Source organism: Callorhinchus milii, unplaced genomic scaffold (genome assembly GCF_018977255.1).
Source record: "Callorhinchus milii isolate IMCB2004 unplaced genomic scaffold, IMCB_Cmil_1.0 Scaffold7, whole genome shotgun sequence".
NCBI classification, from domain to species: Eukaryota; Metazoa; Chordata; class Chondrichthyes; order Chimaeriformes; family Callorhinchidae; genus Callorhinchus; species Callorhinchus milii.
The window spans coordinates 1,539,217-1,551,399 of record NW_024704748.1 but is presented as its reverse complement, the minus strand read 5'-3'; the positions used below and the strand labels follow the sequence as shown (position 1 = coordinate 1,551,399).

Below are 12,183 nucleotides of genomic sequence, written 5' to 3'. Positions count from 1 at the left end.
ATTTCCAGAATTGCGCGGGTTAGCCGAGCAGAGGGGAAAGGGAATGAGGTGAGCAGAGGCGTGGGGTAAGGAGGTTGATAGGGGGAACATATTATCAGGGCTGGATTAACACAGAAGCTTCAGGGGCTGCAGCCCAAGACCGCAGATTTTGAGGGCCCCCCTAAAAAAGAGCATGTTGCGACACCCCATCAAGGTTAATCTGCCTTTGCACATTACACACAGACCAATATGTTTGCAATCAGTGGGCATTCCCTCACACAGTGTATCGATGGCAGTCCGTTGTCCATAGTCTGTAGGAGTGATCAATACCAGCAGTCCTTCAGTGCACCAATGTGAATGTGCTCACGGTAAACACTCGCTTTGTACTGTGTTGTGTTCGCCAGAGAAACCCCCGTCATACTAGTCCTACCAGGCTCCCTTGGCTACCAATCACCCAACAGATCGACTTCAAGATCCTCTCACTCATTTCCAAATCCCTTCATCACCTCGCACCTCCCTACCTATCCGACCTGCTTACCCCCCCACTCCACCACCCATACCTCAGCTCAGTTGGCTGCAGCCTCCTAATTGTCCCTCGTGCCCACCGCTCCACCACTGGTAGCCGTGCCTTCAGTCACTATGCCCCAAAACTCTGCAACTCTCTCTCTCAATCCCTGTCTTGTCCCCTCCCCACCTTAAAATTCCGCCATAAAGACCTTCTTTTCTGATCGTGCTTACGGTCACCTCTCCCCCTCCCTCGCCCCTTAGCTCGTTGTCACACTGTGCCACTGTCAAGCGCTCCAGGACGCTACCTCATGTGAAGGGCGCTATACAATTTGCCCTCTGTAATTTGCCCTCAGCAACTGTTCCACAGTGTTATTCCAAATCATCTTTACGTCAGTCAAACTTTATGGTTTGTGTCTTCTGACGTTGGCTGGGGATAAGGGGTGGGGGTGGGGCAGCGGGTGCAGGTGGCCAAAGAACAAAGTTTAAGACGTACATATTGTTAATAATCGACCCTGCCCTTTGGTATGAAAAAACAGGCAATGACAGTGAGCTGTGGTTTGATAGAACCTGGGAGGTTTCGCTCATGCAGTTGTTAGGCATGTGTCTGGCCCATGTTCGTGTGTGTGTTCATGCATAAATTATACATTAATCTGATTTCCCAATAATCAGCTGTTAAGGTTATAAAAGAGTTCAGTGTGAAGAAATTCAATGTAATTTGCTGTCAATGACATTCCTCAGCATCCTTGCTTCAATCGGAGTGAGAGAGAAAAAGAGAGAACAACAACAACAAAATTACATTTATAGAGCTCATTTCACATCGGGAGATCGTCTCAAGGCGCTGAACAGTCAGAGGTCAGGACCTGAGCATGGGGGAGGGGTGGGTAGGGGTGAGGGAAGGCAGAGAGGTAGGAGGGCGACCGAAGGCACGATCGAAGAGGAGGGTCTTGAGGCCGGCCTTGAAGGTGGCGAGGGAGGAAGCGAGACGAAGGACCGTGGGATGGAGTTCCAGAGTGTGGGGGCAGAGAGACTGAAAGCCCGGCCGCCGATGGTAGGGCGGGTCGGGCAGGAGACATGGAGCAGGCCGGACCCTGCTGAATGGAGGGAGCGAACAGGTTGGTAGGGAGTCAGCAGGTCAGAGAGGGAGGAGGGGGTAAGGCCATGGGTGGCCTTGAAAGTGAGGACGAAGATCTTGAACTCGATCCTCTGGGGGATGGGGAGCCAGTGGAGTCGGGCGAGGGTGGGAGTGATGGGGTCACGGAGCCTGCTGCATGAGAGTACACGAGCTGCAGAGTTTTGGATAATCTGCAGCTTGTGGAGGGAAGAGTTGGGAAGGCCGATGTGGAGGGAATTTCCATAATCGAGCATCGAAGTGACGAATGTGTGGGTGAGGGTTTGGGCAGCCTGAGGGGTGAGGCAGTGGCGAAGTCTGGCAATGTTGCGGAGCTGGTGGTAGGCAGTGCCAATCATGGCGCGGATGTGGGGGAGAAAGGACAGTTCAGGGACAAACAAGACACCAAGGTTCCTGACTGGCTCAGTGAGGTTGAGTGTGCAGCCGTGGAGGCTGATGCTGCCAGCGCCCGAGGTGTTGGAGGCGCTGGCGAGCGCCAATCAGGAGGGCCTCAGTCTTGCTGACGTTCAGCTGGAGAAAGTAATCCCTCGGACAGGCAGTCGGTCAGGACAGCAGTGGTCCTGGAGTTGAGGGTGGAGGCAGAGAGATAGAGTTGGGTGTCATCCGCATACATGTGGAAATTTACCCCATGTCTACGAATGATGTCACCAAGGTGGAGTATGTAGAGGGTGAAGAGGAGGGGACCGAGGATAGAGCCCTGAGGAACGCCGCACAAGATGGTGTGGGGGCTGGAGGAGAAGCTGTTAGCTGAGACGAAGTGGAGGCGGTGTAAATGGTAGGACCAGAACCAGTCAAGGACAGAACCTTGGAGGTTAAAGTGGGAGGAGAGGCGGTGAAGGAGGATTGAATGATCCACAGTGTCAAAAGCAGTGGAGAGGTTAAGGAGGACGAGGAGGCAGAGGGAGCTCTGGTCACACATGGTCAGGATGTTATTTGTGACCTTGACCAGAGCACTTTCCATGCTGTGGGCAGCACGGAAACCCGATTGGAGGGGCTCATGGAGGGAGTGGGAGGAGAGGAAAGAGCGAAGCTGAACGGAAAACAAAACACCAGGGTGTTCCTGGAATATAGTATGGGAAAAATTCACGGGATAAAAATCACTGGAATAAAAATCACACAAATCAAATTGTAGTGTGTGGATGATTTGAAATCTATATGAACTGTAATCGGGGTGTATTATTCTATATATCTCTGACCAGCGTACTGGTTAGAGCACTTGCCTTGTCATACAATAATAATTTTGACACTCAATCCACGACTGTTTGTGGGACATTGCTAATACAATATATTCTGTGAAGTGCTTTGAGATGTCTCAACAACGTGATAGAGGGCTATAACAAATGCAAGGATTATTATTACTATTTTATATGCACCCCTTCACCCGAACCCTTAGATTGGATTCCAGCCAGTAACTCACTCTTGCGCAGTGTGGTGTGGAAGGAATTTTTTTTGGGGGGGGAGTTTGGGGAGAGAAAGGCTCTCTATTGTTTTGTTCTCTCTTTTTGTACCAGTTTTGTATCAAGCAGTTTGTTTACTGTATTTTCCCCCTCCCGGACTTTGTATTTTGTTAACGACGATGTTCTGAGCACACATCAACTCACTTTCTGATTAAGGTAGGAATTATTTTATATCGAAACATACACACACACATAGAGATATATAGATAGATAGATTTCCCCATAGATAATGGCAAAGTTTGTTCTCTTTGACTCACGTACCTACCCACCAAACCCCCACCCACCCACACACACCATCTTCTGTTCACATCTCTGCCTGTATACTGGTCACAGGAATGGGAGACAGCCTCCACCCCTCTCCCACCCATATACTGTCCCATACGCAGTGGGGATAGAATGGCTGAAACCCCAGCTGCTGATGATGGGGCAGCGAGGGCAGGTAAGAGGAAGCAGGTCAGGGTTTACTGGCTAGGATAAGCAGATTAATGATAATAATAATCCATCTATTTGATATAAAGCCTTATCATGTCATTGAGACATCTCAAAGCGCTTCACAGAATATAATGTAAGGTGATTTAACTTTGTGTTTTGTGGGTGAAACTCGGCAGCCAATTGCGCACAGCAGCGTCCCACAAACAGCCATTTGGATTGAGTGACCAAATTATTATTATTATTTAAGGGATTATTACCCCAGAAAAGTGACCCGCCAATCGACTAACAACTGGGTTCCTACTTGCTAGGTAAACAGAGGCGTGTGGAGTAAGGAAACTTGTGTATGGTTTCAACAAGCCCGGGAGTCAAACCCAGGTCCTCTCGTTTAAGAAACAAGTGCTCTGAGCACTAAACTACAGGATTCCCCTACTGTCTGTTTCCGCCCACACCCCCAACCCACACACGCACACCACACAAACACACACACCCTTTGTCAGCCCAGCCTGGAGGAGAGTGGCATTATCAAGCTGTGAGTCTCATTTCCGTCATTGCCCTGACCAGAATCTCTGAATCACTGGTTCCACTTCCTCGCTCGCTCCAGTTTATTCCAGATCCGTGCCATCTACACAAACAGACGACTTCCCACAATGTGCTCATTGCTAGTCACTGCAATCCTGGAACCTCAGAACAAGAACACACGCACATGAGGCAAGGGATGTGTGTCGTTCGTTACTCACTGTTCCCAGTGCCAAATTGACACTTTTTAAAAAATAAAATTGTACTTTTAAACCCACCACCTCCAGCCCTCTCTCTCTCTCTCTCTCGAAGGCATCGGTCTGTTGTTTCGCCCACAAAGTACACAATCAATTCACTTCACAGTATATCCTGTCAAGCGCTTCTAGATGTCTCAGAGACGTGATAATGCGCCGTGTCAAATGCAAGGATTATTATTTGAAGACTCGGCATTTGAGCTCCCCACATCCCGGGGTCTCAGTGCTCACAGTCCAGACTGAAGATGCAGGACACTATGGGAGAGTGGGGGTTGGTTGTTGTGGGGGTGTGGGGGGGTGGCTTTAGTTAGAATGAGAAGTTGAACCAAGCTCCATGTCTATGCCCTGTTCAGGAGGACGTTAAAGATCTTCCGTGACACTGTTGGAAAAGAGGAGGGAGATTCTCGGTCCTGGTGTCCTGGCCGACAACAACCTCCTCATCCTGGATCAAATCGGTTGTACTCCTTCATCAGTGTTTTGGGGGATATGGGTGCTGTGATGCCCACAAAAACTGGACAATAATTATTGAAAGAGACGCTACAATCTGATAAGACGCTGTAAAATACTCGCTTGTTCTTCTTTTTGTGCTCCCCCACTGGAGCTCTCTGCTCTAACCCCATTCCCTGCTCTCTCCCCATCATGTCTGTGCTGGTGCTCTCTAACAACTCCCTGGAGCTCTCTATTAATCATATTCCCTGTTTTCTTTCCTGTACCCATTTAATATTACTTTGTTCTCACATATTTATACAATTCCCTTTTAAAGGCATCAACATTTCTAACCTCTCTTTTTTATTTGCTCTCAAGTGACATTCCTCAGTTAATGTGTTAGGTCACCTGTTTGTCCATTGATTAGTTCTGCGCTCTGAAACTCTTATCTAATAAGCAACCGAGTCTGGGTTTAATCCTAAAGACGGAACCTGATAATGTGGTTCAATTCCCGGGCAGGGCGAAACCTTAGCCAAGTTTCCTTACTCCACAATCCTCTGTTTAGCAGTGAGTAGGAATCCTGTTGGCAGATCGCTTTCCGGGGATAATAATCCCTTCCCTTTTTTTATAAAAAATAATAATTTGGTCACTCAATCCACGACTGTTTGTGGGACGCAGCTGTGCGCAATTGGCTGCTGCGTTTCGCCCGCAAAATATACAATCAATGCACTTTACAGTAAATTCTGTGAAGTGCACCATGGAACATGGGTCTGGAACGCGAGCACAAAGCCCTAACGTTGTGTTTGAACCCCCAACTTCTGACCCTGAGGCGAGGGCACAGAGAGAGAAGCCAGTCCCCAAGTGTCTCCTCGTGACATGTGTTCCAAACCCGTGCGGCCTGACACCCTCACAACTCCCGCAGATTAAAGCCTCAAATCTCAAATGAGTTATTGTAATCCAAATCCGATTTCAACAGGGAGTTAATGAGATTAACTTCCGGTTTAAGGGACCGAAATATCTTGCAAGCAAATGAGTCTTCAAATTACTCCACCGTTACCTCTGCCCCCATCATAACAATCTGAGATCTGTTAAACACAGATACCATTTGACCCATCCAGCCAAAATATATATTTTGCTCCAGTATTTTAAAATAATAATAATTTATTTATCATGTCATTAAAACGTCTCAAAGAGCTTCATATAATACACTGTAAAGTGAATTAACTGCATGTTTTGTGGCAGAAATGCGGCAGCCGAATACGCACAGCAGTGTCCCACAAACTGTCGTGGATTGAGTGACCAAATTACTATTATTCTTGAAAGGATTATTACCCCCGAAAAGTGATCCGCCAATCGACTAACAATCGGGTTCCTCTTTACTGCTAGGTAAACACCACTTGGGAATCAAACCCGGGTCCTCTCGCTTGCGAGGCGAGTGCTCTAACCGATAAGTCTACAGGACTCCTCTAAGTATAAAATGTACCTCTATTTTCCATCTTATATTTTAAAAAAATTATATTTTCCTCCAAATCATTTCATATTTTCCTCCAGCTTGACACTGCTCGTATGTTTCACTATAGTGTCTGCATTTGTTTTGTGGGATGTGCGGTGACTCACAGCCGAGTGTGCCACCTCACCCACATGTTGTGGGGTGCCAACAGGGAAACGGCCCCTCCCAACCCTGTCCTCACCTGACACCGTGAGCTTTCCAGGACACACGGGAAGAGGAACTGACCTGATGCAGGATGCCTGGCAGGTGTTAACTGCTGACTCCTGCTTTAGCCATGAGTGACTAAACATAGGGCATGCTCCACCTTAGACACATAAACGGCACGAGATGCACGGCAGGCAGATCAGCTTGTGATCACACAATCTCTGTCCTCTCCCGGCGTTCCGGCTGACATTCCTCCCCCCGCCTCGGATTAAATCACTGAATTTTGAAATTACATTAAATTTAATTGGAAATTGGCTGTTTGCGGGGAGGGGGGGGGGAACGCTGCTGTGGAGAAATTGGCTGTCACCTTCACCCACAGATACAGTTACTACACTTCACCGTAAAAAAAAAATCTTGTGAGGTGCTTCGAGATGTCTTAATAACACAAGGCTGTGCCTCACCAGTCTCAAAACAGATCTCTTTATCCCCGCTTTCGGTTATCATTCCCCGTCTCTTGGCTCACGTACCATCCAACATTGCTAAGTGTTTTGCGATATCCTCCCTCCATGAATGGCAGTGTGTAAATGTAAACTGAGGTATATTGGTAGAACAGAATAATGCACCTTATTTATTGTTGCATTGTTAAAACAGCTAAAATCCTAACGACAACTGTGGCACCTCGGGCTGCTCTGCTGACATGAAAGACATTATACAAATGTCATTTTTGTTTGATAAGGTTATCCAAGTAACCTTAAGGCTTTGCTGAGCATTTATATATATTTTTCACCCAACCACTTCCCCCCCTCCCACCCAAGAAACACATAAGGGCGAATTTACCAAACAAAACACTGACAGAAATGGTTGGAGTTTTTTTTGAAGATTTTATTTAAAACGGAAAACCCTTTTGCGAATCGAACATAAATTATTCGAAAAAAAAACCAAAAGACATTTTTTTTTCTTAGCGTTCTCTTTTTTAAAAAAAAATTAGCAATAAAAGCACATAATAAAAGACAAAAGGATCTTCTCATCCGAAACTACAATTTTTTTTTGTGGTTTAGAAAATAAGACACAAATATACAGACAGAACGAACGCGATCAAAGTATGTAGTTTCGTCTTCCATTGGGTGTGGGGGGGGTTGCAATTATTGCAATTCAGTGCAAAAAAAAAGGAAGGTTTGTTGGGTTTGTTTGCAGAGTGCATTTATTCTCTCCCTCCATCACACACTCTCTCTCTCTTTCTTTCTTTCTTCTCTCTCCAATTCAGACTTGACTCCTCACTGTTCTCTTCCCCTTCAGTCTCTTCCTCTTCATTTGACTCCTTTGCCAGAGGGAGGATCTGGTACCCTGACTCCCACAGTCTCCGAGGCTGTGCAAGAACAGGGGAGGAGAAGGGGGGGAGAGAGAGAGAGGGGAGAGAGAGAGGGAGAGGGGGAGAGAGAGAGGGAGAGGGGGAGAGAGAGAGAGAGAGGGGGGAGAGAGAGAGAGAGGGGGGAGAGAGAGAGAGAGAGAGGGGGAGAGAGAGAGGGAGAGGGGGAGAGAGAGAGAGAGGGGGGGAGAGAGAGAGAAACAGGAGAGTGTCATCCAGAGACATACAACAGCATTTTCGTCTGGTGGGGGGTTGGAGGGAGGGTTGTATTTGAGGTAGATAGTTCTTGTTAAAAGTTCTTTTTTTCTCTCTTTTTTTTTCCTCGCGGCGTCTTGTCTCGTCTCCTGGTTTTTTCTCTCTCTCTCTTCTTTTTTTTGTCTGTCTCTCTCTCGCTCTCTCTCTGTGCCGTCTTGTCCTTTTTTTCCCCCCTCTTGTCGTTTCTCTCTCTCTCTCTTTCTTTCTTTTTTTCAGCAGAATTGCTTTTTTTTTTCCGTGTGTGGGGGCGCGTGTGAAGTGGTGGCGATGGAAGAGGGGAGAGAGAGAGAGAGAGAGAGAGGCGGCGGCGGCGGTGGTGGTGTTGTTGTTGTTGTTGGGGAGAGAGAGAGAGAGAGAGGGAGAGTGGTGTTGTAAAAAAATATATAGTGCAAATAGTTACCGCATTTTGCTAAAGGCTTTGATCCACATCAGCCCTAAGAACTCGGCGGCGGCGCTCTTGTTGTGGTGGAAGAAGGAGCGGGTTTTCTTCTTGGCCCTCAGCTCCATCAGGGCCGGGCCCACGCTCTGGTCGCCCTCCTGCCGCCCCCAGACGATCCGGGCCCTCTCCTCGGCCTTCTCGTCGCCGCTCTTCCGGAACAGGGCCTGGATCTGACTCAGCTCCACGTCCTGGAAGATGTTGGCCGCCCCTTTCTTCCGGCGCTTGCTCTCCGCCCGGTCCCCGAACCAGGAGGGGCAGACGGGGCACGGCGGGGAGTAGGCCTCCATTGGGGAGTCCTTCCTTCTCTCTTGTCCTCCTCCTCTCCCTCTCCCTCCTCCTCCCCCGGGGAGAAGAGGCCTCTCCGCCGCCCGCTGACGCGCCCGGTCCCACAGTCGCTGCTTCTGATCAGCTGTGGGGCTCCGCGCTCCGCTTTTATCCGGAGCGGTTTCGTTGCCGTGGAGACGACGCCCATCGCATTGGGCGACGGCGATGACGACGGCGGCGGCGGCGGCGACGCGGCCGCCCCGCCCTCTCCCTCTCGCTCCGCACCAATCAGGAGCCGCGCGCCCGACTGAGCGACGGTGCGCTCCGCCAATCGGGACGGGCCGAGGCGGGGGGGAGGGCGGGGCCCGGCTCGCGTCAATCACCCGGCGTCGCCCCGGCAACCGCGGCCGGGAGCCCCTGTCACCACCCGCGAGGCCGCCGCGCCTGTCAATCAGGCGGCGCGGAGCACAGCGGTTGCAGTTTGGTTTCATCAGCTTCCTCCTCTGCTGCACCCCCCAAAAAAGGGTGGGGGGGGGGGAAGGTCAGGGGAGGGAGGATGTGGGGGTGTGGTGCCGTGACTTGTTATGCACTCACCAGAGGTTTGCTTTTATCTGCAAAAAACAAATTTCAACCCCCCCCCCACCCAACCCCACCCCCCCCTCACCACCACCACACACACGCCATCCCCGTGGGGTTTATCAGTCAGGACAGCAGCTGCCAATTACGCAGCGGTCGCTGCGCACTTCACCGCTTGATGTCCCGCGAAGCGCTCGGCGACGTCCCGAGTGACGCGATGAGGCGCTATGTCTCGAATGCGAGGTCCGTTATGTTGCAGGTCCCACCCCGGCCGGGGCTGAACCTGCAGCCCTGCAATTACAGGAATTAAACGGTTTTACTTTCAATAAAAACCCTTAAAAACACGCGCGCGCGCACTCGCACACAGAAATATGTGACCCTCTTGGTCGATGGGCGGATCGCTTTCCCGGGAGTAATAATCCGTGCTCCAAAAAAAAAATCGCTCAATCCACCATTGTCTGTTGGACACTGCTGTGCGCAATTGGCTGCTGTTTTTCTCCCACAAAATATATATAGCGTCAATTTATCTGTCCATCCACACTCCCAGACCAGGGTTAGAGACAGAATCAAATTCTCTCTACGCTGTGCGTCCACAATCCCAGATCAGGGTTAGAGACACACAGTAAAACTCCCGCCACATCGATTGAGATTCACAATTTGATGTATTATATACATTGAGCACTGTGGTTGAGGCCGCTATGCGCTAGTATTTACTGTACAGGTATGTGTATGGACTTTCACCGTAACAGTCTGATCTGGATTTGAACTCTGATCCCAGCAAACCCGCTCATCCTACATCCACCAAACGCCACCGAGCTCGCAGTCTGGGCTGACATCCCTGCCCGGTACCGGGGGGTGGGGGGGGGGGGGGGAACGGACACACACACACAACACTGCATTGCCGTCCTTCAGGTGAGACGTAAGCTCAATGTGCCCTGTTCGGGCAGACTTTAAAGATCCCGCCCGGCAGCTGGAAGAGGAGATATCCACGCGGGGTGTCCTGGTCAATCAGCCGGCAGATTAAATTGGCGGCTCCCAGCTTGACCGGTTTGTACGCTTGTCAGTGGTTTCTGCGAAGCGCTCCATGATAAAACGCTGCAGAAGCTCTTTTAAACAACAAGTACAGTAATATTTACATTCTTTCCCCATGGAGCGTCCCAAGGCGCTGGACGATTAAATTGTTTTCGTAGCGCCGCCATGCAAAGTACGAGGTACCAGGAGCTACATGTGAGGGTGGGGGAAACCACCATATAAAGGCGTTGGTTCATTCCTACATTCCTGAATCACTGGAATGTCCTCTCACACAGAAACTCCTTCGAAAGCAATTACACCGCAGTTACATCACACACCAAGTACAACAACAACAACCCCAAATTGCATTTATATAATGCCTCTCACGTTGCACGTAACCAGCACTTTTCACACACACATAGAGCAAAGCCTCGGAACACTTCACAGAGTCAGTGCTGGACACCCCGCAGGGAGAGACGGGGAGGGTGGGGGTTTGGGGGACATGTAGTCGGTGGTGTACATTAATAGCAAAGTCATGGTTGAAGTGAATCTCCACAATAATAATCCTTCCATTTGATACAGTGCCCTATCACGTCGTTGGGACGTCCTGACGTCTATTCTTCATAGAATATATTGTGAAGTGAATTAACAGCGTCTTGGGACGTCCTCCCGACATGAAAGGCGCTATGCAAATGTAATTTCTTCTTGTTGTTTTGTGGCAGAAATGGCGCACAGCAGCGTCCCACAAACAGTCCTGGATTGAGTGGCCACATTTTTTTTTGTGGAGGGATTATTACCCCAGGAAAGCGATTCGCGGACTGTCTAATAACCGGGTTCCTACTTACTTCTCGTTAAACGGGGGTTTGTGGATTAAGGAAAGTTGCCTGAGGTTTCGCCCTGCCCGGGAATCCAACCCGGGACGGTGAGACGCGTGTGCTAACCGCCACGCGGAAAAACAAACATTGCCCTAAATCTCCGTCTTTACGGATAAAGACAGAAGCACCGAGCCCGAACCCGGCTGCTGTCACGGCGCTCGCGCGCTCGCTCGCTCTCACGCGCGCTCGCTCCCACGCTCGCTGCCTGTGGGTGTGTGAAGGTGGGAGAAAGCTTTTGTTAAATAAACATTGAGGCTGCAGCAGAACTGAGCACTCGTTTCCGCTCCACACCCAGGCCTCGGGCGGTGACACAAGCCACCTCCGTCTGCTTCAAACTGGTGCCATCCAGATCTCACTGATCCTGGCGGGGATCCAGCCCGAATGTCAGCGTCTGCCTGAGTGAGTCTGTGTGTGTGTGTGTGTAAGTCTGTGCGTGTCACTGTGAGTGAGTCTGCATACATGTGTGTGTGTGTGTGTGTGTGCGCGCGAGCGATTCTGTGTGTGTGTGAGCGAGTGAGGGGGAGGGTGCGTGTGTGCGCGAGTGCATGTGTGCGCGTGTGAGCGAGTGAGGGCGAGTGTGTGTGAGCGAGTGTGTGTGAGAGTGACTCTGTGAGTGTGAGTGAGTGTGTGTGTGTTTGTGTGTGTGTGTGAGCGTGAACTCAGTTTGGGTGCCGGAGTCTCTCAGCGGTGAGGGGCTGAGGTTTACGGGCACTCGGAGGTCCCCCCCACACCCGCCCCGGCCTCGGCTGATGTCATTCTCTTTCAAAGTTGCTCTTCAGTCTTTTATTCCAGGATTCTCATGTCTTCGAGTGAACTTTTAGTTCCCCTCTCTCCCAGGGGGTGTGAGGATGGAGGGAGCGTGAGGATGGAGGGAGCGCGAGGATGAAGGGAGCGCGAGGAGGGAGGGAGCGCGAGGAGGGAGGGAGCATGAGGATGGAGGGAGCGTGAGGATGGAGGGAGCGCGAGGAGGGCGGGAGCATGAGGATGGAGGGAGCGTGAGGATGGAGGGAGCGCGAGGAGGGCGGGAGCGTGAGGATGGAGGG

General features: G+C 50.4%; 1 protein-coding gene across 1 annotated transcript; it reads right to left on the bottom strand.

Moving 5' to 3' along the window:
- Positions 1–7,583: 7,583 nt before the first annotated feature.
- Positions 7,584–8,838, bottom strand: avpi1 (arginine vasopressin induced 1). The gene is made up of 2 exons (XM_007884872.2): positions 8,376–8,838; positions 7,584–7,720 (listed from the first exon to the last, which is right to left on the bottom strand). Exons 1-2 carry the CDS (start codon positions 8,699–8,701, stop codon positions 7,615–7,617), a joined length of 432 nt encoding a protein of 143 aa, XP_007883063.1. The 5' UTR covers positions 8,702–8,838; the 3' UTR covers positions 7,584–7,614.
- Between the last annotated feature and the right edge of the window lie 3,345 nt (positions 8,839–12,183).

What these genes read in the sequence shown, in the direction of transcription:
- avpi1 (XM_007884872.2), bottom strand. Translation starts at nt 8,701, where the DNA reads ATGGAGGCCTACTCCCCGCCGTGCCCCGTCTGCCCCTCCTGGTTCGGG. An exon ending in AAAGCCTTTAGCAAAATGCG is followed by an intron (nt 7,721 to 8,375) that starts GTAACTATTTGC and finishes GTTCTTGCACAG; the next exon opens with CCTCGGAGACTGTGGGAGTC.